The sequence below is a fragment of the Marmota marmota genome, unplaced genomic scaffold, assembly GCF_001458135.2.
Source record: "Marmota marmota marmota unplaced genomic scaffold, marMar, whole genome shotgun sequence".
NCBI classification, from domain to species: domain Eukaryota; kingdom Metazoa; phylum Chordata; class Mammalia; order Rodentia; family Sciuridae; genus Marmota; species Marmota marmota.
The window spans coordinates 26216101-26243318 of record NW_025999932.1 but is presented as its reverse complement, the minus strand read 5'-3'; the positions used below and the strand labels follow the sequence as shown (position 1 = coordinate 26243318).

General features: G+C 44.5%; 1 protein-coding gene across 1 annotated transcript in view; it reads right to left on the bottom strand.

Moving 5' to 3' along the window:
• The window catches only part of LOC107140776 (WD repeat-containing protein on Y chromosome-like), a 58423-nt gene that overhangs the window by 7703 nt on the left and 23502 nt on the right, over positions 1-27218 (bottom strand). The window contains exons 6-17 of the mRNA XM_048801002.1: positions 24288-24390; positions 18675-18781; positions 18514-18593; positions 17699-17753; positions 14779-14824; positions 13448-13507; positions 10149-10314; positions 5149-5244; positions 4136-4194; positions 3752-3893; positions 1622-1661; positions 978-1066 (exon numbers count right to left, since the gene is read on the bottom strand). Coding sequence (XP_048656959.1) covers positions 978-1066; positions 1622-1661; positions 3752-3893; positions 4136-4194; positions 5149-5244; positions 10149-10314; positions 13448-13507; positions 14779-14824; positions 17699-17753; positions 18514-18593; positions 18675-18781; positions 24288-24390 — 1043 coding nt within the window. The remainder of the gene's footprint in view (positions 1-977; positions 1067-1621; positions 1662-3751; positions 3894-4135; positions 4195-5148; positions 5245-10148; positions 10315-13447; positions 13508-14778; positions 14825-17698; positions 17754-18513; positions 18594-18674; positions 18782-24287; positions 24391-27218) is intronic.

Genomic DNA, 27218 nt, shown 5'->3' with positions numbered 1-27218 from the left:
AAACAATAGAGATAAATTGAAATATAATATGCATATGATGGCAGGTAACCTGTCTTCCAATCAGAGCAAAGCTTACTACGAAAATGGATAGGTCTTCTTAATCCTGAAGAGGTCACCTTCATCAAGCTATTTTATGCCTCTCTAGTTTCAAAGAAAATATTTCAGGGCAATTGGTCTTGGAGGCTGAAGCCTGGGACGGCATCTACACAATGTATTACCTGGGTGCAGAGGCTACTCAAAGATACTAAGGACTTGCAGGATAAGTTCAAAATAGTTCCAGACCTGCTTCAAGAAACATAAGCTACAGGACAAGATGGACTACTAGAATAGGTCCACAGGCCCTCTGAGCAGTAAGTCAGGGTATTCTAGTTACAGTGGCCCACATGTGCCAGGCAACACAATTTCCCCCAGTTTTGAATTTTCCCTGCCAAGACATGATCCTTATGAGACAGTTCCTTACCAAAACTCACTGCCTTCAATTTCACTGAGTTCTCTAATTTCAAATGTCTTTGATTTTACTAATTGTGGGGAAAATAAGCTTAGATTATACTATGGACTGAATTGTTTCCCCAAAATTCTTACGTTGAAGCTCTAACTGCCAATGACCCATTAGGGGGATAATGAAGGTTAAATAAGTTCATAAGAGAGGATCCCTGATTGGACAAGGTTAGTGTCCTTACAGTAAGACACCAGAGCGCTCTCTCTCCAGTATGTGTGCATACAAGAAGGAGACCTTCTGAAAGCCAGGTAGAGAGCCATCACCAGAATCCAACCACACAGGGACCCTCGTCTTGGACTTCCAGCCTCCAGAACAAAGAGAAAATAAACCTCTGTTCCTTAAGCTTCCCCAGCTATGATATTTTGTTATGGCAGCCTGAGCTGACTCATACACCTTACCTCAGAGAATTAATGACTCCATGGCGGCTACATTGGTTCTAAACTGGGGCTGAGATGGAAGCCAGGTGGACATTCCCTACCTATGTATGCCCCGTCCATGCTCCACAGGCGCACAGTGTGGTCGAGGGAGGATGATAGCAGAATATTTTCTTCCTCTATCAGCTCCAAACTAAAGAGGTAAGAGAGGAGAAGAGATTCAAGCTACCGCATTGAAGGGCCGTCGGATCAATATGTGTGTACTCCATTAAAGTTGGAGCATGGAAGCCGGCTTCTTCTCGATTCTTCTGGGAACCATTCTTTCCCTGCCTTCTTCCTTACCACACTCTCTCCAAATTCCCCAACTGAAGCCCCAAGATATCAAATGAGACATCCTGGAAACCACCCTGTGGAGGATCAGTCCGAGTGGAAGATCAAGAGGTTGAAAGGATCCATTTAGCAAGAATTTCTCCAACCAAAAAAATCTTAAACCTACTAAGCTTATAAATTTGCACAACAGCAGGCCAAGTCAAGGAAAACCATCATTTGTTTATGAGAAAAATGATTTCCAGTCTCTTCCTTTAGTTGTGTGTGGCCACGTCTGTCCTTGTTTTCATCAGTAGCAGAATAGCTTTTCTCTTTTGACTCCCTCAGAGGGCTTTTGAGAAGATTGATCTAATCAACCCTGGGGAAATCATCTTCACTCTTTTACAAATTCTTGAACTCTAAAAGTGATGGTGGTACTCACCATGTCACCATGCTGACATGAGCCCTCCAGAAGGTCACATCTAGATGCAAAGAAAGAGCACAATCTGAGTGCGATGGGGAACTGGCATCATACCTACCATGGAGCTGCAGGATTGTCTCTGCAGGTCAGGGCTGGATCCCGACTTACGTGGGGCAGGCAGAGAGGCATGGGTGTGGTCAGTCATCCGCCTTGCTGCGTGGGTTCCAAAATCAGTGACGGAGCAACTACTGTGTGTCAGACCCCATACCAGGTCCGAAGGCATGTGAAATGGGACCCATGCAAGATACTTATGCTGTGATTTTCTTCAGTGCTTAGGGTTTGGTAAGTGTACAGGAATATGCAAGTAGTAAAAAAGTGATTTTTAAAAACATATTTCTTCATTTATTGCAGTGGGAAAATCTGGCCGAGGGCTTTACACATGCCAGACAAGCACTCTACCACTGAGCTACACTCTCAACCCTAAAAATGATTTTTATAATAGGCTAGTGAAAGTTACACTGGGATTTGGAATGTCCCCCCAAATCTCAAAATGTGTTAAGGGCTTAAAGAACCTTTAAGAAATGGGGCTTAGAGGAGGTTTTAAGTCCTTGGGGGCATACCCCCAAAGGGACCACTCTCATTTCTTTCTTTTTTCTTTCCTCTTCCTGGCCAGGAGGTGAAACACATGGTCTGCCATGTGGTCCTGCTATAATGTGCCACCATAGGCCCAAAGCAATAGGGCCAATTGGTCCAGAACGGAAAGCTCAAAAACTGTGAACCAAACAATCTTTTTGTCTTTGTAATTTGATTAGCCAAACTATTTGTTACAGTAATGGAAAGTTGACTCACATACCTCTAATATTTGGAATTAAAACAATAACAAGGCAGATTATTTTTATCTATAAATTCTCATTTCTCTTAGTGGGGAACAGAAATAAATATGTGATCATTTATCTCTAAATAGGCTTTTGAGAAATATTTGATGGAATTATAAAACTACTTAAAAATGAGGTAGAGCTAAATATATTTATTTGGAAAGTTGTTTAAGAGATACAACTTTTAAAAATAAGTTCTAAAATTAACGTATTGTAAATGTGTGTGTGCCCTTATATACGGGTATGCATGTGTGTATATCTGGAAATAAATTCAATTTCATTAACAGTTTTTTTTAATTTGTAGACAATACCTTTATTGATTTATTTACTTTTTATGTGGTGCTGAGGATTGAACCCAGTGCCTCACATGTGTGAGGCAAGCGCTCTGTCACTGAGCCACAATCCCAGCCCCCTATTAACAGTTTTAATGGAGGTTAGGAAGGTAGGGGAGATCAGAAAAACACCTTCATTTTTCATTACTTCCTACTGTTTAATCTTTTTTTTATAAACATGAGTACTTTTATAATTGTGTGAAAGGGTTATACATTTTTAAACATATTTTTTGTTACTAAAGCAGTATGGATGCATAACATTTTCAAAAGACGGCTTTCCAAACAGAAGAAAAATACCCCTAACTTCATCTACAAAGAAATAATGTTTGTTAAAACTTTGGTGTATGTCTTTCTAGTCTTTTAATCCTCTTTGCTTTAACAAAGATATAATTGTAATGTAATATTCCTTCATGATCTGATTTTTTTCCATTTAACCTTTATCATGAATATTTTCCCATGAATGCATTTCATTTACAGTATCATTATTTAATGACTCTCTATTCCAATGTACTATACCCTCAGGTATTCAATCATTTTCTTTTATATTGTGCATATAGGTTGTCTCTCTTCTCTCTCTCTCTCTCATAAACATTGTGCTGATGCATAATCTTATAATTAAATCTCTGTGCACATTTATTATTTCTTTCAGCCAAATTTCTAGAAGTAGAATTGCCACTTACAGCTTTAGACACATCCTAAATATCAACTTGCCCTTCAGTTAGCACACAGCAATTTACCCTCTATTCAAGACTGTACATGCGCCTCTTTTCCTGCACCCTTGCCAACTTTTCACTAAAATATTTTTTCTATATATCTACTTTCAAAGAGTGTTAAGAGAACTCTCTCCCCACACTGGTACAATTTAATTTTACCGGCCAGAATATTGCACGGTAACCAAATCTGTGTTCATCGTAGTGTTTAAGAGGAAGAAATGCATAGCCTACTCTTGGGCGGCTGCAGTTCCGGTCCCTGCAGGCCGTACTCCTTGATGTCACAGATGTGCACAAAGCCTTGCTGGTCAGCCAGGTAGGCGAGGGCATCTTCCGTTGTCACTGCAATGCTGCTGACCTGGGCTTTCTCTCTGGACTGAGACACACATACACACAATGGCACGTGAAATGCTGTACTTGATTGACGGTAAGGACTAGTTGCTGTGCCTGTGTTAATCCCTGAGCAAATTAGAAATGCCACGAAGACGAACAAAGCTAAGAGCTTGGAGAATGGCAGAGCTACTCTGTTGGGTGGTCTAGCACTAAAAAACAAAACAAACAAACAAAAAAAACCCCAAGCCCGAGGGGGCCAGTTATCCAACTGGCTTCTCAACTTACAGGAGTGAAGTTTGCGATGAGGCCAGCTCCACCAAACGGCCTCCAGAAGGTGACAGAACCTGGGAGGGAGGAAATCGATAAGGAGGGATGGTTTGCTCTTTAACCCTGGTTCCTGAGCCCACCCTGGGGTGTCTCTGAGCCTGTGCTGAGAAGCCATTGCAGCCACTGCAACCTCACAACAGGGGGAGTGGGACATCTTTTTTATTTGGTTGCTTTTGATCAATTGGGATTCTCAGCATATCCTGGGGAACAAGGTCCTTCCTCTTTGTGGATTTCTATGACTCAAAATCCTCTCCCTTCTTTACTAATCAGGGCAGGATTCTTGACAGAGGAGGGATATAGCTTCAGCTGTAGAGAAAAGTATGTCATACCACTACGACATGGTGTGATTAATGTCTTTCCACCAGGGTGTGTGAGTGTGTGCATGCATGCACACATTTATGTAACACTATGAAACTTGCCTAGTCAGAGGGATGGGATGGGGGTTTTGCGTGGTCTATCAGTTACAGTCTTGCCTGTGGTTTACATGTGGGTATATAGGTGCTAGCTTTTGTGAAGTGGGGACCTCAAGTGTATCAATCCTCTTGTGAGTTCCCTAAGTCACAGAATGTGGACTCCTTCTCCTCCCAGGGAAGAAGAGTGCTCTGTGTTCCTGCTCATGTAAAGCAGAGGAGATGGATGCCTCTCAGAGAGGAGGGCAGAGAGGGAACGGTGGGGGGGGGGCATCCAAGGGAACTTGATAACTATAAACCTGCTGCGGGGGGGCTTGATTTAAAGGAAGTGGAGCTGGAGTTCCTACTCCCCACATGACTGCCTCCCTGGAGAGCAGGAATGGGGCCAGAGCTTGGGGTGTCAGCTTGAGCCCTAACAAGAGGAAAAAAGCTAATGGAGAAATAGCAGAGGCAGCACGAGGTGAGTAGTGAAGCTTAGGGACCCTTCCTCACCCAACTTAAGCCTGGAATGGACATGTCTTGGACACTGGGGCACTGCCCACCATGGGGCTCTGACCTCACCTCCTGGCCCATTGGAAATGAGGGAAGCAGCCACTGAGTCCAACCTGGCTGCCCGAGTCTTCAGGAAGGCGAGGCGAGAGACACTTGGGTCTGGGCCTGGGGGGTGAAGGAGAGCCCGTTTAGTTGATTTTTGGGCTCCCTACATAGCTCATGGCTCACTTGGGGTTCACTGTTACTCTCACACTCTCAGCCCTCTCTTAGGTGGCTGCCCGCGCAGCATTTGGAAACCAAATGGAGCAAAGTGGCCTTACTGGCTAAGCACCCGACCAACCTAGATGATGGTCAAAGTCAGATGGGCAGGCTAAAAGCTCTGGTGGCCCAGGGATCCCCAACATTGCCCCAGGAACCTTGGACTTTGGGAACTTGGCCTCGCGGTAGTGGTGGGGGGAGACCTGAGACATCAGAGAAACCCATGCAGATGGGTGTTGGGGGGCTTGGCCTGGGACTCTGCAGACACCTCCCCAAAGATGCCCCTCTTCAGAGCCCCTGGCTTGGAATAATTCTGATGAACCTTTATGGCACCTACATTAACCATGGACTTTCACAGACACTGTGATGGAATATCATTCCCATCGTCAGAAGAGGAGATGGAAATTTAGACAAGTTAGAAGATTGGCTCAGGACCACAAGTCGATGTTTATTCCTTCATTTATTTTTCATCTCTATCTAAGCATGTCGTAGGGTTAAGGCATCGTGCTGGGTGGGGTGAAAAGAAGGGGAAGCAGAGATCAGAAGAAAACCAACAAGAACGAGCCCTAAGAAATGAACATACAGCCACGGGCACATGCAGCAGGGGAGAGGGTCAGAGGAGGAATGTCTGGAAGGTCTGCATTTACTCTGGACCACGCCCAAGGTGGAGAAGGCCCTCCAGGAAGGCAGGTGTCGGACCTCCATCTCCACAACGCAACTCAGTCCTTAGGAACTGAACCCAGCCCCACCTGCCCAGGCTTCTGCTCACCTGCTAAGTTTCAGGCACCATCCACACAGAACCCACATCTATCCTTTTACTACTACTACTATTACTACTTCTCCTCCTCCTCCTCCTCCTCCTCCTCCTCCTTCTTCTTCTTCTTTTTTGGTACTGGGGACTTAACCCAGGGGTGCTTTACCACTGAGTTACATGCCCAGCCCATTTTCACTTTTCTACTTTGAGACAGGGTCTCACTAAGTTGGAGGGCCTTGCTAGTTGCTGAGCCTGCCCTTGAACTTTTGTGATCCTCCTTTCTCAGACTGCCAAGTCGCTGGGATTACAGTCATGGGCCACCATACCTGACTCCTTTTACTTCTTATAGAACTCAGATAATATAGAACTGAATAGAAATCCTACCATCCTACTTAGATCCAAATCTCCAAGAACTGCAAAGAAGATTGCTACTTGAACTTAAGGAGCCTGGGAAAAGAGCTCTCCTCTTTGAGGGGGCTCCAGAGACAAACTGCTCTACTGGAGGGGAAATGGATGGCCATACCCATTGTTATGCACTGTTTGTGTCCCTGCAATATTCATGGGTTGAAATCCTGATCCTCAACATAATGGTATTAGGAGATGAGGCCTTTAGCAGGGAGTGAGCTCATGAAGGTGGAGCCCTCATACATTGTTTAGTGCTTTATAAAAGAGACCTCAGAGAGCTCCCTCATTCTCTTTCCTCATGTGGGGACACAAGAAGTCAGCAATTTGTACCTTGGAAGACAGCCCTCCCCAGAACCCAGAACCCAACCATCTTGATCTCAGATTTCCAAGTTCTAGAACTATCAGAAATAAATTTTGGTTATTTAAAAGCCATTCAGTTTATGGTACTCTGTTGTGGCGGCCTGAACAGACTAAGACAGTAATTATATAAATGGCAGGATCCGTGGGTATTGCAGTTAAATACAGGAAGCCGTGCCTCCATGCCCCACCTGGTGACTCAGGTTGTTAATCATTCAACAATACTTGTTTCAGCCTGACTGCAAACTTGGCCCTGGGACGTACACTCAGGGAACCAAGGTGGACACAGCTGACTCAGCCCTGCCCTCCAGGGGATGTCGATTATAATTCCAGCTAGGCACTTTCTCAACTTCTGTGATCAGGATCCCAGGCAGGGGTTATAACTCTGATCTTACAGGAGAGTCCACCATTTAGAAAGAACCACAATGTGCCCCAAATTATATAGCTACTAATATAAGGGAGAAGATTCAAACCCAGATTTTTTGCCTCCAAAGACGGTGCCCTTGACAATGCACTTCGTGGTGGTCCTCAGGGAGCTGAGTCCTCTCAGAGGGAGGAGGGAGGATTTCCTACATTCCTGGTGGTGTGGCTCCTGCCAGGCTCTGGGGTTCCAGTCCTTCTCTGATGCTTGAAAGAAGAGATTGCTGGTGATTTGGGCTAAGCACGGTGTCACCCTCAGTTACTGAGCTCCTAGGAGTTTTGAACTTGGGGAATCAGGTGGAAAGAAGTAGAAGAGGGCAGGTGCAGCAGACAGCCTCTCTTCCCGCCCACACTCATCCTACTGCCGGGCACAGGGGAGTGGGTGAGAGACCTCAGAGAGCTACCCAGCCAGGGTCTGGGGGAGAATTCCATTCCCTACACCTCAGCTGTCTTTATCTGTGATGAGGCAGTGACCTACTCCTCAGGGTTTTAGAGTGAAACAAAGGAGGCTCCTATGTGAATAGTCCTCCATACCCCTGCAGTGAAGGCTGGGAAGGGTTATGACCCTACAGTGCCTGGAAGTGTCACTCAACAATGGCAGCTGTTACAACTATTGTCACTTAACTCTGTAGCCTCAGTTTCCTCATTTATGAAAATGGGTACAACAGGGTCAAGGTGAGCACTAAATGCGAGAAAATTTTAAAAGCATGTAGGAACATTACTGACGTTTAGAGGTAGCTAACAAATAGCTTTACGTTGTTTTCCTAGATTGAAAAAAAAAGCCTTTGTCTCCAAGTGAACACACAGATTTCCTTCATTTTCGCCTGGTTGGTATCTCTTGATCTTTCTCTTTCACAATCGATTTTTTTTTTCTGTTTGATGTAATAGAAAAATTAACAATTCCCATTATGAGAAAGAATGAAGCTAAAAGCAGAAAAAATATGTTCTCAGCTTTGCCTTTCTCCCTTCTCTCCACTTTCCTGAGGATGGCTTCAGAAGAACCCTCCAGATGGTTTTCCATATCAGAAGGCAACCTCTTCACCAGGCCCTTGTGAGAAGGACCACTTTGTTTTGGTTCGACTTTCAAGACGAGCCAGGGCTGCTCTTTCCTGGGAAGGTATGGGACTCCATCTAGTCTCATCTCATTTTTGTAATTTTCACAATATGAGTTATTGGTGGCAATGGCTGGCTTTGCATTTGGGGGCAAAAAAAAATGATGAAGAAGACGATGTCTTGAAACCACCAAACAGTCACATAACTTTGAGCAAAAAATGCTGCTGCAAATGGGGATTTATCTCCCAACTGCTGGCTGAAAAGTCAACATCTCATTCTTGGCCGATGACTTTATTTTCATTTTAATGGCAATGGAAATAAACCTTTGGAAAGAAATAACACCACTCTCCCCATAAAGGTCTTGAAAACTTAGACATGCTGAGAAAGAGTTTCACAGGATAACTTTTTTTGGCCGGGGGAATGTGTACTTGAAGATAAATCTACAGGTATGAATCTCTTTTTGATCTCTTGGTTTCCAGTGGCTTCAATTTCTGACCCTTGCCCTCCAGGTGACTCTCAAGCAGGACTGAGACTCCCTGAATGGCAGTACTACTGTTCTACCTGGTTGTCACACACATCTTTTTCTGAATGTAGGCCTTGAGGGTAGCACAGGCCTCAAATCTACCGACCCTTTATCTACCACAGCATTAGACCCATGAGAGCAGCTCAGGGATTTTCTGTTTGAAGGACTCATTAGAACTTTTGTTTTCTTTTCTGGCTACTGTTTTAACAAATGCCCAAAGCAAAGGGATCGTGATCTGGGCTTCATGGTTTTTAAGGATTTGGTTTTTTGGGCCTTAGGAAATGTAGAAACTTTCTTATTTCATGCAAAAATTTCCAACTCCCTATATCTCTTCTACTGGGGCTCCATGGTAGATGAGTGTCTTCAGGCTGCTTCTTTGGGAGGGTGGGCCTAGACTCTGGAGGTGGGATGGAGTAGTAGGAAGAAGGCTCACTTGGCTGTGGACTCCAGCCACTTTCCAGTCCTGCACATCCAGCAGTGAAACTGGAAGATATCTGAACCCTGCGATTGTTTCCCGTGTGTGTTTCTTAAATGGTTCAGGACTTGGAGGGACAGAGATGTGATTACCAGCCCCAAGCCCCAACACCTAGCACGGTGCCTAGTCCTTGGCAGGTGCTTATCAATATTTTTTGAATGAATAAATAAATGAATGGAAAAAACCATGATCACACTACAGAGAGAGAGAGAGAGAGAGAGAGAGAGAGAGAGAGAATTTGAAGACAGGGAACCAGGACAGAACAATTAGGAAGAGTGGAGTGGGAGGGCGGGGAAATTTTGTATCACCCTATGCAAGCAGTAAGGACAGATCCAAGTAGGGGTGTTGTGGATCATGGGTCACCAGAAAGGATGGAAGATGGGGACAGCATAGAAGCCTGAAGACTTGCTGTTGGAAGAGGCATCCAGGGGTGAAGTCTTGGGCTGGGGGAGCAGGCTGGCCAGCCAGGTGGAAGGAGCACATGGTGAGTGGTCACAGAAAACAGAGGAAGAAAATTATGAGCTGTACCAACAACGCCTAAGGGACTCGGCATTTCCCAGGTTGACAGTGGATGAAGAAAGGACCCTGGAGGTTGGGGCTGGCTGGGAGATGGGCTTCGATGGACAGGTGCCCAGGAATGTGAGCTCAGCTAATCCAACCCTTGAGCTTCAGCTTTGGGAATCCTCATCATACCAGGCAAACTGGAAATGAGGCCAATCCCTTCTAAGTGGGAGGTGGTCCAGGATTGGGACTCTGTCAATCTGCCAGGTCGAACAGGGCAGGAGCCCATGCAGTGTGGCGGCAGAGCCTGGCCCTTCACCTACCTTCCCTATGGTTTGGCCCATCTGAGGGGCTGGGAGTGTTCAGCTTGCAGTACACATGGCCCGAGACCACATTCCAAATGATACTCTCTCCATCGTAACTGGAGGTGGCCAGAAGAAAAGGTGGGCATTGAGCCACACAGAGGATGTCCTCCTTGTGCCCATTGTTCTGAGAAAGAGAGAGAGAGAGAGAGAGGGACAGGAGTAAGATATCAAGTGCCAAATCATCCACAGCTAACTTTCCTTCATCTGTCCTGAAATGGGACACGGGGTTCTTCTTTCTGGGGCTGCCCACACCCAGGGCTCAGCTGGAACCTCCATCTCTCTGGACAGGAATCTTTCTCAAGATCAGCCAGGGAGGCGCTGCCTCTCCTTAGGTGACTTTTATCCTTTCCTTGGACCTTACCTTTCCCAGGACAGTGCTACTTCTGGGAGCTTTCGTCCCTCACCACACTGCTGGAAGGCAGATTATTGACAAGGTGCCCTCACTGGGGCTGAAATGTTGAAGGAAATGGGAAAACAGAACCCAAGCTCTGGCCTAGGTGGTTGGTTTACCATCAGCCAGAGGTCTACGTTTGTCATATGCAAGTTTGTCATGGCTTGCATATGAGGCATCTCCAAAAGCTCACATGTGAGACAATGCAAGAAAGTTCAGAGAAGAAATGATGACTGAGAGACTTAACCCAGTCAGTGAATTAATCCCCCAGTGGGATTAACTGAGTGGTAAGTGGAGGAGGTGGGACATTGGGAGCATGGCTTTGGGATATATATTTGTATCTGGCAAGTGGAGATCTCTCTCTGCTTCCTGATCATCAAGTGAGCTGCTTTCCTCCACCACACTCTTCCTCCATGACTTTCAGCTTCACCTTAAGCCCCAAAGAATGGAGTCTGCTGTCTGTGGATTGAGACCTCTGAAACCATGAGCCCCTAAATAAACTTTTCTTCCTCTACAGTTGTGCTGATCGGGTCCTTTAGTCACAGCAGTGAAAGAGCTGACTAGAACAACATTCTAGGGTTGGATTAACTGTGGCTCAGTCTCTCTGGGGCTCCCATGTACCCCCCACTGTGGTTTGCATATTCTGTTAGGAATTGAATCATCTGCTCCCTTCAAAAGGAGGAGCCTTGGATATGCAACCTTAAGGAAGATAAGAACCCAAAATAGATGTTTGAAGGCCAGTGCTACAGAGTCTAGAGTCCCTGGCCACAAGCATTTCACCCCTTTCCTTATGGGGCAATTACTACATGAAGGGAATTGGCTCCTCTTGATCCTATGAAGATATTATTTTACCCTTGCCCTAATGTACTTGCTACAGAGTGTCCCTTGAGGACATGTCTGTGATCACCTAAAATGCCCTTTCTGCCCCTTATGAGAAGATGGCATTGCAAAATATTGGAAAAGAGAAGACCAGTGGTCATTGCCTTCCCATGATCCTCTGCTGACAGATACCTGCTCCCACCCCACTCCTCCCCGTTTGAAACCACTTAGGTCTGGGCTCCTCTTTCTATGGCCCCTTGCCTGTGGAATAAATTTTATATAGCTGTATGGACTGAACGTCTGTATTCCTCCCAAATTCATAAGTTGAAGCCTTAATCCCCAAAGTGATAGTGTTTGGAGACAGGGCCTTTGGGAGGTCATGAGGCCGGGGTCCCCATGATGAGTTTAGTGTCAGGAAGAGACAGGCAGCTCACCCTCTCTGCCATGTGAGCACACAGAGAAGGCAGCTGTCTGCGAGGCAGGAGGAGACCTCTTAGGGATCCCAACCCTGCTGGCACCCTCATAGTGGACCTCAGCCTCCAGAACTGTGAGGAATAAATTTCTGTTGTTTCAGCTGCACAGTCTGGCATTTCGTTGAGGCAGCCCAAGCAGGCCAAGAGAATACTTTGGCATAACTTTCAAGCTCTAATTTAGTTCTTCAGCCTCATTTTCCTCCTGTACCAGATGCACCCGCCCTGCAGACTCTCCACGGTCCTTCTAAGCAACACACTGCTGTGCTTCCAGGCTTTGCTCATGATTCCCTTTCTCCCTCATTGAGATAGCCTTTCTCTACCTTGCCTGCTGGAAAAATCCTAGTAATCTTTCATACCCCCATCTGATGTGAGAGTAAAGTCAGTGGTTCTCACATCTGTGTTCCCTCAACATTTATACACTGTTACGTCCTCAGTTACATTGCGCATTCTTATTTCCAAGGAGTTGCTTATCTCCTTGCCAGTCTGTGAGATGGTTGAGGCCAGAAATCATATTTTGATTCACATTTGTGTCTTCTGTGCCTGTCCACCAGGGGCAACCCTATGCTAGTGCATAGGGTGGGGGAATGAATCTGTACTTCACTACTCACAGGTGACTTTTGCTCTTGCAGTGGTTAGGCTTCCCTGGGGCATTTTGGGCAAGGCTCTTTATCGTAACTTAATTTTCACTAATCCCAAAGCTCCAGGAAGGCAGTAACTGTGCCTGGGTTTGCTCATTACTGCGTCTTCAGTGAACAGCACACACCTGGCCCACAGGAGGCACTTAACAGATGCTGGTTGAGTGAACACATATTTACAGGGCAACTAGTACAGGCCAGGCACTGGGCTAGGTTCTGGGAAGACCATAGTGAGAAGACAGATGAGGTCTCTCTCTCCTTGGAGTTTGTATTCTAGTGCCTTGTACTTGTAAATATTCTAAAGAATATTTACAGGGGACTTAAGGTAGTGGGGCACTGGCAGATATGTGGATGAGGTGGCCTTGCTTTCTTGACGCTTGTCTTATTGGCCTAGCATAATGACAATTTTGATGGAGGCCATTTGGTCCTGAGAAGATGTAGAAAACTGGAGGCATTTTGAATCCCAGTAAGATGCACAACAAGTCACAGGGGAGCAGGAATGGCACCTCCTAGGCTCTCTGGCTATCCAAGGACAGTAGAGTGGATTCAGAGAGTTTGGCCCACCAAGCACAGGCAGGAAATGATTGGGTGCATCTTTGAGGAAAATGGTGCCCACCCCATCCTGAGCTGCTCTTCCTGCATTTCAGGACTCCCAGTTGGGCTCATGGAGAGCTGCACAGACTTTGCCCCTCTGGTCTCACACCCAAGCATAAGCATGGGGCCTTCACCCTTCCTGGAGAGGAAGTGGCTGTCTGGACCTCAGTGTTCCTGGCTCTACCTGGATGCCAACCATGAGTCCTGCCATCACAGAAGCTTCTGGGTTGCTGTGACCAACCAAGGAAGTCCCAGGAGATGCAGCAAGAGAGCTCCCAGAATGAAGAAGACCCAAGTCACGTGCCACTGTGAGGACTGAGAGTCAGACAATGGATCAAGGCTTACCAGGTCATCCTGCCAGTGTGGCTGTGGCTTCCAGAAGTGATGAAAGTCACATGGTGCATCCTGTATCCAAAGCCGAAGAGGACACATTGTACAAGCAATAAAATGAGCTGCCAACGCACTCACAATTTCAGAGAGAAGGTGTTGGCACATTTCATAACCCTACCCCTCACCCCACCGGTGATGCAGATTTTTGAAATGTCAAAGCAAATTTCCCCAGTGCCAGTGGGAATAAAAAGCAATCCACTTCTGACGTCTGGGTGATTGCATTTCAGCAAATCATATGTCAACTGACAAGCTCGCCTCAGATGGGCTGCCTAGCTTCGCCTTCATAATAAAACCCAGAGCTGTTGCACACGCTAAAACCAAAGCCATCAGCCCAGGAACCTGTAATACCAAAGGACAAATTCAATGCCAAGACTTCACAGGTAGTCATCTCTCAAATCATTCTGAGTAGGCAAGGCTTAGACTGTGAAATATAGTGCACTTTCAAATGAATAAAGAATTCAGAGTGTTTAAAGACATTCAGAAATCTATGACTACCCAGCGTAGCAAGCAGGGCAAATATAATGCCACAGGTAGATTGGAAACTTCGCTGTAGTCAGCGCTTTCAACTCCCCCTGTCTGTAAGCCCCTCCCCCACCTCTCAGCCATTAAAAAAGAAAAAAAAAAAAAAAGAATGGTCTCTCTGAGAGCAGCTTATGGATGGCATTTCATTTCCTCTTTCCATTTAGTGAAAAATGGGACATAAGGACAGGAAAGGAGGAAGAGGAAGAAAATAAAGCTGAGCAATTGACAGACTGGTTAACCTTCATTCAGGAGAGCAGGCATGCAGCTGAGACCCCGCAGACTGGGAGGAGGGACCACATGAGGTATGAGGACGCTGGATGAGGTGTGAGGACGCTGGATGAGGTGTGAGGACGCTGGACAAGGTGTGAGGGTCAAGGTGCAGAACTGCAGTGTTCAGGGCAGAGCCTACTTTGGATTCCCAGGACACCCTCTGTGCTCCCAAGATACCCTCTGCAGCCCCAACCGAGTTTTCTAGCTAAGCTTTTGCCCATGGAAGGAGCAACATGAGAAAAACGGGGAAACAAAGAAGGCAAAAATATTTTTAGATGCAAGAATACAGCAAAAGGAATAAAGAGAGAAAACCCTCTGTCCATGCCACAACTCAACTTGTGAAAGACAGCAAAGGCACTGCAAAATCTATATTTAAAAGAAAAAGGAGAGGGAGAGAAAGAGGGAGGGAGGAAGAGAGGGAGGGAGAGAGGGAGGGAGATCGATCGATCTGAAGGAAGACTTTGAAATATCATCATTTTGTATGTTTCACTTACAAAATAGACGTTTATTCTTCTGTCCCATCCAACAGCTATGATACACCTAGGATGATAACAGAATTTCACATTTCCATCTGTTATATGTTTGATGTGAAATGAATGTTGTGCTTTAATTTAATCCATGTGATAAATGAAGACAGCAAGAATATAAGGTCTTCTAGCTCAAACTAGGTCTGTTTGCCGGTGACATGATTCTATATTTAGAAGATCCAAAAAGACTCTATATTTAGAAGGCTCCACCAGAAAACTTCTAGAACTCATAAATGAATTCAGCCAAGTAGCACGATATAAAATTAACACCCGTAAATCAATGATGAGTCAGCCGAAAGAGAAATTAGGAAAACTATCCCATTTACAATAGCCCCAAAGAAATTCGGAATCAATCTAAAATAGAGAGGTGAAGGACTTATATAATAAAAACTATGGAACACTAAAAAAGGAATTGAGGAAGACCTGAGAAGATGGAAATACCTCCCATGTTCTTGGGTAGGCAGAATTAATATTGTCAAAATGTCCATCCTACCGAAAGCACGGTACAGATTCAACACAATTCCCACCAAAATTCCAGTGACATTCTTCACAGAAATAGAAACGGCAGTCATAAAATTCATTTGGGAAAATAAGAGACTCAGAATAGCCAAAGCAATCCTCAGCAAGAAAAGTGAAGCAGGAAGCATCAAGATATCAGACCTTGAATCGTACTACAGAGCTACAGTAACAAGAACAGCATGGCATTGGCACCAGAAGAGGCCTGAAGACCAGTGGAACAGAATAGAGGACACAGAGACAAACACACATAAATACGTTTATCTCATACTAGAAAAAGGCTCAATGAACATTCACTGGAGAAAAGATAGCCTCTTCAACAAATGCTTCTGGGAAAACTGGAAATCCATACGTAAGAGAATGAAATTTAACCCTTGCACAAAAATCAACTCAAAGTGCATCAAAGACCTAGGCATTAGACCAGAAACTGTGCACCTGCTAGAAGAAAATGTAGGCCCAATTCTCCAACATGTCAGCTTAGAAACCGACTTCCTTAACAAAACTCCTAAAGCACAAGAAGCAAAATAAAAAATCAATAAATGGGATAGCATCAAACTAAAAAGCTTCTTCATAGCAAAGGAAACAATCAAGAATGTGAAGAGAGAGCCTACAGAATGGAGAAAATCTTTGCCACCTGCACCTCAGATAGGACATTAATCTCCAAGGTATACAAAGAACTCAAAAAACACAACAGCAAAAACCCCAAATAACACAATCAGTAAGTGGACAAAGGAACTGAACAAACACTTCACACAAGAAGAAACACAATCGGTTCACAAATATATGAAAAAATGTTCAACCTCTCTAGCAATTAGACAAATTCAAATTAAAACTACACTGAGATTTCATCTCACTCCTGTCGGAGTGGCAATTATCAAGAATACAAGTAACAGTGAATATTGATGAGGATGTGGGGAAAAGGGTTCACTCATACATTGTTGATGGGACTGCAACTTGGTGCAGCCATTCTGTAAAGAAATATGGAGATTCCTCATAAAACTAGGCATGGAACCACCATTTATTTGGCCCAGCTATCCCATTCTTCAGTATATATCCAAAGGATTTAAAGTCAGCATACTCCAGTGACACAGCCACATCAATGTTCATAGCAGCTCAGTTTACAATAGCTAAGCTATGAAGCCAATCTAGGTGCCCGTCAATACATGAATGTATAAAGAAAATGTGATATATACACAAATGGAGTATTACTCAGCTACTAAGAATAATGACTTTATAACATTTGCCAGTAAATGGATGGCTCTGGAGACTATCATGCTAAGTGAAGTAAGCCAATCCCCCAAAACCAAAGGTTGAATATTCTTGCTGATATGTGGATGCTAACCTACAATGAGTGGGATGGGGGAGAATATAAGTTTAGTAGATTAGACTAAGGGAAATGAAGGGAAGGGAGGGGAATAGGAAAGATAGAGGAATAAATCTGACATAACTTTCCTATATACATATATGAATATGCACACGGTGAATCCCACCATCACGTACAGCCACAAGAATGAGGTCCTAATTAGAATAAGACATATTCCATGCTCGTATAATTATATCAAAATGAATTCCACTGTCATGTGTAACTGAAAAGAACCAATAAAAAAGAATCATTAAAAGAAGAATATAAGCGCTTCTGTTTCTTTTGAGAACAAGAGGAATGTGATTTGATAAATTAGGGTCTGTCTTTGAATTGGTGCTTGAAAGATCAGGAAATAGAAACAGGACATCCCATCATTTCTGAGATCAACAAATGCTCCTTCATGCACAGCTGCCTTCCCGAGGATGACCTGATCCCCAGGGCACAGTGGATCCCTGGAGACAAGGGTATGAATGGAAACTGTCCGCAAACTGCTTCACCTTGTAGTGTTCAGGAGGGAATTTTTATTGAATTTTTGTTCTTTGATTTGTGGGGGTTGAATTTAATTGCTCCAGTCTCTGATTTATTCCTTCATAAAGCATTAGGTAGGGAGGTGTCGTGCTTTCTCCCTGTATTTCTAAACAGTTGTCAAAATGTGCAGAGAATTGCTCCAATGTTCCAGAAAAAGCCTTATTGCCTAAATTGGCACCAGACAGACAACCAGAGTCCTCAGAAATGTTTTGACATGTTTTCTTCTGGAAAATTCCCTGCACTGTTTTGATGTCTTCCCCTAGGACGAAAATTTTTTTTTTTTTTTTAAAGATGTCAATGGACCTTTATTTTATTGATTTATTTATATGTGATGCTGGGAATCGAACCCAGTGCGTCGCACATGCCAGGCAAGTGCTCTACCACTGAGCCACAATCCCAGCCCTAGGACGAAATTTTAAGCCAGAAAATGATACTCCACTAAATAGAACACCTCTCCTACTACAGCTGAGTTTAACTCACTTATTTTGGTTCACCTCCATGTAGGTACAATCGCAGACTTCACTTTGTTTTTCATCTAGAAAGAAAATAATACTATTTTATAGTGAAGAGTTTTCTTATCAATTCTCGAATCAGCTGATTTATGTTGACCTACTCTTACTGATGCTGGGGGAGATTTTAGCATTGACTTTCTAGCTTCCAGATCACAGTTAAATGTCTTTGAAGTCGTTTAAGCACTGTTGCTTTATTGCTGCCCTCCTTGTCCTATGATTCTGATTCTGCCCATTGCTCAGCTATGGGAAGGGGCCAGCCTCTCCTGATAGGTCCCTAGGAGAACGTGGCACTTCCTAGTGGAGGAACGAACAAGTAAGTGAATGCACAGAAGTCACCGCAGGGCTAGAAAACACAGACTCGCGGCTTCGGTATCATGGCTTTGATCACTTTTTGTCTCTTTTACTTGGACTTCATTTATTCTCCAGTGATAGTTGAAGAATGTTTGCGTTTTATCGACATTGCAGGAAATTTCAAAGCCAGAAGCAGGGAAATTTTGCCAAGAACAGACAGAGTGAATGAATGGATGGAGTGAGCAGCCTTGGGAAGGAGGAAATCCAACAAGATACTTGCCTATAATTTGTTAGTTTAGATTTTGACTTATGGGGTTGCATCCCTATGAAGCATGAGTTCCGAGTCATGGAGTATTGTAATATGCCTGAGAAAAAGGGTGTGGGGTTGGTATACAAATTCTAGATTGATCTCATTTGATTTCTTTTACATTTACAACTAATCTTGCATCCATATTTTAGGGGGACCACTTGGAATACCCCAGCATCACTTACCGTGTTTCAGGGTGTGTAGACAGTGTCCATTATTGTAGCTCCATATTTTCAGACAGCCATCTCTGCCCCCGGTCACTAGCCTAGAAAACAGAGTGGTCCCTTAGGAGGACATGGTAGGGGTCACCTGCCCATTGGTCAACAACACTGGACAAGGCACTTACCTTCTTCCGCTGGAGTCAAAGGTCAGACAAGTAATCCCAGCATTGCTGTGAGCCCCCCAAAATTCAGACAACTGTCTTCCTGTTTCAAAGTCCCAGACTTTCACTATCTGGATTTAAAAATGGGGGGAAAAATAACTGAGAGATAATGGCTATCAAAATGGAAGGGAATTCAGAAGTTTAACATTGTAGATATAAAAGATACAAATTGACTCTGAAGGTATCTGTATTTCCAGCCCAAGTTGGCTCACCCCAGTGTATTCCTTTGCTGTGGCTGCCATGACAAAGCACCTCAGACTAGGCGGCTTCTACAATAGACATTTACTGTCTCAGTCTGGAGGCTGAGTGTTCAAGGTCCAGGTACCAGTAAGGTTGGTTTCTCTGGAGGCCTCTCTCCTTGGCTCAAAGAAGCACCTCCTTGCTGTGTCCTTATGCAGTCTTTCCTCTGTGCATGCACATATCTGGTCTCTTTCTAGGTTCCAGTCTCCTCTTAAAAGGATACTAGTCAGACTGATCCACCCTGTTGGCTTTCTTTTAACTTTGTCACTTCATTAAAGATCCTATCTCTGAAAGGGAACCTTTGCATACTGTTGGTGGGAATGAAAATCAGTATACCCATTATGACAAACAATATGTATGTTCCTTAAAAAATTAAAACCAGAACTGCCAAATGATCTAACAATGCCACTACTAGGTGACTAGGTATATATATATATATTTTATATACACACATTTGTATATATGTATGTATATATATATGTATATGCATAAATGAATGGACATCAGTATGTTGAAGAGACCTCTGTACTCCCATTTTACTGCAGCACTATTCATGATTGCCAAGACAAGGAATCAGCACAAGTGTTCATTTATTGATGGATAAATAAAGAAAATGTTGTACATCTATAAAATGGAATACTATTCAGCCATAAAAAGGAATGAAATTCAATCATTTGTGACAACATGGATGGAACTGGAGATCATTATACTAAGTGAAGTAAGACAGGCACTGAAACACAAGTACCATATGATTTGTATGTGGAATCTAAAAATATAGATCTAGGAGTTGAGAGTAGAATGGTGGGTACCAAGGTTGGAGAAAAGAGAGGGAATGGAGGGATGGGGTACTGAGTTACAGTAGAATGGGTGCTGAGTTACAGTTAGAAGCAAGAAGTTCTGGAGTGCTATTGCACAGTAGGGTGACTACAGATAAGAATAATCTGATGTACATTTCAAAAAGCTAGAAGAAAGGAGTTTGAGTGTTTTCACCAGAAAAAAAAAAAAGATACATGTTTAAAGAGATAGGTCTTTAAAATATCACATATTACTATAAAAGTTTTATGTTTTATGTCCCAGTTCAAAATAAAAAGGTAAATATGAAATAAAGGTCCTTCCTCCAAATACAGCCACATTCTGAGGGACTGGGATTAGAACTTGAACATGAACTTGAGGTTATGCAGTTCAGCCCATATCTCAGTGAGAAGTTTGGAAGATTTCAAAAGCAAGGTTACAACTCTAACCATCTAGGCTCAGAGAATATAGGCGTGCATTGAATTTTAAGGTGCAAAATTTATTCACCGTGAGGGCAAAGGTGAACAAGAAAGTGACATTTGGGGGGTGGCTACATCTTCTAAGCCCTGGGACTTACTGTGTTACTTGGTCCGATGAGTTTCAGGCTTTCAATTACTTTCCTTCAGTCCCATCCTCCTCAAGAGAGCCCCAGTGGCATCTTTTGTGACCGGTTGATGTGAGCGCCCCCTCAGGAAGGCTTCTCCTGGGAGACACACCCAGAGTCCTCTGACTTGCAAAATCTCTACGAGACCATGTGATTGTGGGGACAGAAATCCCAAGGGGGTGCATCTTTTCTCAGGACTAGGGAATATTCCTTCTATCCTGCCACTTTGTAGAAGAGGAAGTGCCCTTCATTGAGAGAAAGTTCTAGGTCTCCAAGCCAGAAGCCAGAAGGTGTTGTTCTCCCATTGTCTCAGGATTTTAAATGCCTGAGAACAGATTTCCAGTGGCGCACGCTTGGCTTCTTTCCCCCTGCAAGGTCGAGGTCCCTAGAGGTGCCTGCCACTCAGGTACATTCATCTCTTCCCTATAACATTGCAATAGACCCTTGGCGCAGCTGGGATTCACTTTACAGCTGTCAACCATTTGCATATAAACCAGAGTTCCACAGCCTGCATTCCTCGGTAATATGGTTGGGGACCAGATTTGAACGAAGTACCTATCAGCAGGTGGTGAGGCCTGGCTTGGAAGAATGAACCAGAGAGCCCAGGACCCACACCCAAGGGGAACCCTCCTTCTTCATCCACCTCTTGGGCCCCCATTATGTGATTAAACAGACCTATCTTTGAGAGCAAATTGTCAAAGTCCCTCAAAGGAAGCTATCTGAAAGTGAAAAGACTGGCATGAAAAATGGAAATATCCCTCCAAATGACTTCAGAGTTTTATTTATAGAATCAAGAAAAGTCTAAAGAAAAGTCACATGTTTTCAGGTATGCCTACTTGCTCTTTGTAAGAAGAATTTCATACATAGCAGGTCCTTTGAGAATCTCATCAACCCAAGTTATTCTTCCTTTTGGAAACACCATCAAATCACACATAGTAAAATGTAACCATATCCCAAGTTATATAAAATTTTAATCTTTTATTTAAAAACTTAATTAAAATTAAATGAAAAATTTTTTGGTACTAGAACTGAACCCAGGGGTGCTTAAACACTGAGCCACACCCACATCCCTTTATATATATATATATATATATATNAAAGATCCTATCTCTGAAAGGGAACCTTTGCATACTGTTGGTGGGAATGAAAATCAGTATACCCATTATGAACAACAATATGTATGTTCCTTAAAAAATTAAAACCAGAACTGCCAAATGATCTAACAATGCCACTACTAGGTGACTAGGTATATATATATATATTTGAGACAGGGTCTCAGTGAGTTGCTTAGGGTTTTGCTAAGTTGCTGAGGCTGGCTTTGATCCTCCTGCCTCAGCCTCTTGGGCTGCTAGGATTACAGATGAGCACCACCATGCATGGCTAAATAAAATTTTCATATTAAATTTTAAAATAGTTATAGTTTCAAGGTCTGTTGATGACAATTTATCTGTAACTCTTATAAACTAAGCTTCCATATCATATATATAACTATATATACATAAGTTAAGTCGTAGTTAGAATGTAATATGACATAGCATTGAATTAAACATTTATGAATTTTCGTTGTGCTGTTTTCAAACATTTTCAGAGGCACCAAAATTTGGTGGTCTTTAGTGCTTCTGCTTATATGAACGAGTGGACAAAATGTGGTATCACCATGTTCATAAATCCTGGCTCTGTGAAGATCTTGGGTTATATTCCCTACTCCATAAATGTCAAGTGTGTAATGTGGTTTAGATGCTATGGATTGTGACAGTGGCATAATGACATTACAAGGATTTCACTCAGCAACATATCCGCAAGGTGCGCACATACTGAGATCAGTAATTTAATTCACTCAGCGTTGGAGAGTTTATTACCAGCATGTGTCTACTACAATAGCTGTAAGCATATTTATATCTCAATTCAACATCTACTTACCACCTACTGCCAGGGGGAGGGATGCTTATTAAAAGCAAAGTTATTGAAAGAGGCAGCCTGCGTTCCCATAGAATTAGAAGCCTAAGCTATACGGTGAGGCGGGGGAGAGTGAGAACTTTTCTCAGAGGAGCTGGTATTTGCCTTGAAGAAGAAGGGGGAGACACAGGGGCTCTGATCCCTGAGCTCAAGCTCCCTCGCTGTCTTGCCGAAGAGGAGGAGGCTCTCTTCTCTGAAACAATCCTGCACCATCGTGGGGGTTACTGAACATGGGTGGTCAGGAAGGGGGTGAAGGCTGCGGTGTGTGTAGGAAAAGCAGGAAAATTCTGGGGTAGACATAGAAAAGCTTGGACATGATGAGCAGGCTACTGAGGAGGTAAAATGGGGTGCTTCAGGGAGTCTCAGGAAGTTCTGATAAATATGCAAGATGAATACTCCCTGGTGGGTGTGCACCCCAAATACGCAGGAACTCCTCTTCTTTCACATGTATTGAGACTGAGTCATTGTAAACACTTTCTGACCCACAGATCAGGTAATTTAGTTTTTTGATACTTAAAATCATAGTGATCACTCATCACCAGGCAAAAACCTGGGTGAGGTCCACAGAGTCTCTCTGGGGAGGAAATTGCAGAGTGTGGAGTGGACTGGCGGGGTGGCGTGGGCATGCACCTGAGGCCGTAATCCCTGAAGACTGGTGGGCCTGGCTCTGGAAGGAAGCAGGAAAGAAGGCGAGGCCACATGCCTTGGCCACTCACCTGTACAGCTACCCAGGTCATTGATTCAAAAAGCAACTGAACTAATACAGTCATGCATACATAACGACGTTTCCATCAACCCCCTGCCCCACTGCGTGCCCAGTAGAGGTCCCATAAGATTGTAATGGAGCCGAAAAATTCCTATCTCCCACAGTGACATCATAGCTGTTGTAATGTCCTAGGGTAACACGTGACTCACATGTTTGTGGTGACACAGGTATAACAGCCCCCTGTGCCACCAGACATATAAAAGCATAGAAAATGCAATTATGTGCAGAATGTGATGCTTCTGATGATGATAAATAACTATGTTACTGGCTTCTGTATTTCTGTGCCACATTTGGTTGTTATTTTGGTGTATACTCTTATGAAAAAACTTTTGTTGTACAACAGCGTGCCAGGTGACACTGAGGCTGCCTCATTATCTCATGTTCACCACCTCTCTCAACAGCATAATTTTCTCCTGTGATTGATTTAATCTTATGATGTTTGTTCATTGTGACCAAATAGGGGACACATCTTTGCAGAAAAAAAAATAGGCGATCACACACACATACACACGTATAAATGTAAACCACACAAGGCCTGGGCATATAGGAGCTCTATCATCTAGGTTTGGGCAACTATATGTTTGCACTGTGATAAGATAGCCATCCCCCCTTTTCTAAGAACACATCCCGTCATTCAATGACACATGGATATATTTGGAGATTCAGAACATCAAAACATCATGCATGGAATTGGAGTGTGCCTGTACCCTCCCATTAGCACAAGGACATAAGAAGATGAATCACAGGATGTGTGTCTTTTCCTTATTCGATGAGTACTGATTGTCCCCATCTCCAGTGGGCTCATACTGTGCCACTCATCAAGGATATAGATGGTATGGTCCTTAGGGACCCTTTAGGAGGAGGGGAAGTGGACATAGAAGTCTGTCCCTACCAACACGGATTGGGGGATAGTACGGGGTTGGGTAGTCCTTGTCTTACACTATGGAAGAGAATCTCAATGAAACCATATTACCAGAATGGTCCTTCTGAATAGCTCATGCTACAAGCCACTGGTGAAACTGCAGGCTCCTCCATCTGACTCTCCTAGGAGAATGTCTTGAGGGTACCAGATCATTCACAGAATAGAGTTAGCCTCTCCTTGTTTATTACAGAGATGGAAAATCCCCAGAACATACTGTTCAGTTCTAAGGAGAAGACACAGAGGCCGGGCCCACACCCACAAATACATTATTCCTAGAAGAGCAGGAGTGGTACTTACAGATGCTTCTGAACAGCTGACCACATGCCTGAAGGCTGAGTTGTATCCGCAACACACAACGGGTTCTTGGTGGGAAAGTGCCAGGTGGGGCTCTGGGGCAGATCTTGCTCAGGTAAAAGAGAGACAGTGAAAACCTAAGGCCACTTCATGACACAGGTACCCAGGAGGGCACATTAAGGAATAGCTACAAAGTCACTTTGAGGTCAAAATCACTTAACTGCTTAGAATGCCAATCTTATCTGTAAAATAGGGATAATGGTACCTACTTTAAAGGGTTGTTTTGAGGATTCAATGAGAAAACATAATGTCATTAGCACAAAATGGCACATATAAAATTGGGAGCAGTAAGCCACAGTAGCTGCTAAACAGGAAAACTGAGGCATGTCTCCTTTTGAAGGCAGGAGAAATGTGATTTTGTGGCATTACAGAATGGGTCTTTTTCACTAATAACTCAGACCTTTCCCCCAAAAAACACATAGGGGTTATCCCACTTGTAAACCCTTGTGCCCAGAAAACAGCACTTCTTACTCACAAGGAGGAAGAGGCCAGGCAGATCCTGGGAAGCCCTGTGGCACAACTCCAAGGGTACCAGGTACAAAGGACACATCTGAACACTCAGAGCCTTGTCCTGGGAGCCACCTTGAGGAGGTCAGAACAAAGAACAGAGAGCCCCCAGGCTTAAGTACCCTGGCCCCTTTGGACGAATTTCTTCTTTTGCAAAATGGAATCCCTCGTGGAAATTTTGTGAGAAATAAATGGGGTAAGAACATAGAAGAGTCTGGAGGGGCTTGGCACACAGAGAGCACTTATACAGAATGTCTGCGCTGCATGCCATTGTTCTGCCATCTCTCTTTATTGTCCCTCTGCTGTGTAGCCCCAAGGCACTGCTGCTGAGCCTGCCATGGATCTGAAGCCCTAGACATCATGCCCCAAAACCTCTTCAAGGAAAACTAGGATTTGGCACAAGGATGTTGAGAACCTCTCCATGAAGGGTCCCTGGGCTTGGGAAGTGAAGGTGGAAGAGGGAGGTCCATAGGGAGCCCAGGGCAAACAGAAAGTTCTGGGCCTGGCAGATAACCTCATTTCCCTTTCCAGCCTTGGGAAGAGAGAGCTACGCTCCCCACTTCACTGATGAGAGCTAAGTAACTCAATCCAGGTCACACAGCTCCTGAGTGACAGCAGGGAACGGGGCTAGGGGGTAGTGGGGGGGGGCATTGTCTGGCTCCTAAGTGCTGGCGCTGAAGATGGAGGCTGTGTTTGCCGTGAATTGGAATTTCAGTGACTCGCTCCAAAAGAAATCAATCAAGCCGGCTGTTTGTTCTACACAGTGCTATCATGTAGAACAAACAGCAGTTTGATTGACTGAAGCTTCCGTTTGGGGCTGGTTGTTTTGGCATCTTGAGTGAAGAGCCTGAGATTGCTTCCGTGCCCAGTGGTAACAATCACTTGGCAGTTGCCCTGCCTGGGCGCTCCTGGTCCATGCAAGGCTACTTCACCACCTCAGTGAGCAGATTTGGAAGGCCACAGACCAGAGACACACATTTTGGCCTTCTGCATGGTGTTCTGATATTGTGCAAAGGGATCACTTTTCCATAATGTGAATTCTGAACATGTGATTCTATCGCTGAGTCTAGGGAATGTCTTTGAGACTCTATGTTCACAAGTCAAGGAAAAAAAATATTTGTGAGGCCACACATCATGATTTGGGGCTCAGGAAATTCAGTTACCCTGATGAGAGAGATGGGACTTGAAATATGCAAACTATGATATTTACTCGAAAAGCTTTCCTGCATCCTCATCTTGCATTACACATATGACTGACTTTAGACTCAGGATTGCTGAACACTGAGGGAGAAAGTGCCCATGAGGAATATTTTGTTGGTGCGGCCAGAGAGGAATAACGGGGGAGTAAGAGTGGGCCACACTAGCTCCAGGAGCTGGCTGTCATGATGTCTGCACTTTTGGGATGCAGAAGGCCTCTCAGCTCTCAAAGCACAGTGTAGGTGCTGCACCCTGCTGTCCCTGCCTGCTGCAGGGTAGAGTTCCTCCCCTGCAGAGCCCAAGAGGAGGGAAGCCACTTATCCGGGGCCTGCAAGGCCTTTTAGGGCCCTCTAAGGCAGCCTTCTATGCAGGCCCTGGGGAAGGGAGCCAGGAAGTAGGACTCCAATTGTCTGATTGCTGTTGTTGTTGTTTAAACATAAGCCCCCTCTCCCCTTTGATGTCTCAGAGATCTTCATTGTGTCAGTGGGCATGGCAGGTGCAGGGAAAAGACCAGGTACCCAAAGACTGGAAGTCTAGTCCCTGCTCTGTTCCTGGCTCCCCTGTGCCGTGGGGGAAAAGCCTTCCCATTTCTAGTTTCCTGCTTGCTCATCTTCAGGGTTGGAGTTAGAGGCATAACTCCAAACTCACCAGTGAACATCTCAGCCCAGGAAGGGCAGAAAAAGACACCTGGAGCTGACTCAGTTTCAATGCTAAGTGGACTTCATGAGCGTGGAAGGGCAGGCAGGTAGGCACCTGTCTTCCTTGACAAGGCAATGTGTCCTGGCAAAGCTGTGCCAAAGAAACCAAGTGCACTTGTTTGCAAAAGAATCAAAAAGACTTGCGTCCTGAGCATTAACACTCCTGGACACCAAGGCCTTGGCCAGGGGAAGCCCACTCAGGGGCTTCTCCATACAGATCCGTCTCATGTGGGCATGTGCTGCCCTGCATGGCTGTCCCACTTTACGGGCCTGGGATATGGGGCACAGCTGAGGCCACAGTCCACAGTATTGGTGAGCTGACCAGCACCCCCAGAACTCTCTCTGCTTGGCTGACGCTGTCTTTGGTCTGGATAAGCAGCCCCTATATAATCAATTTTTGAACAATTTAATACAAAGGTGGGTGGGACGGGCCTAGGAGGTAGATCACAGACTTCTGGATAATATGAGAAGG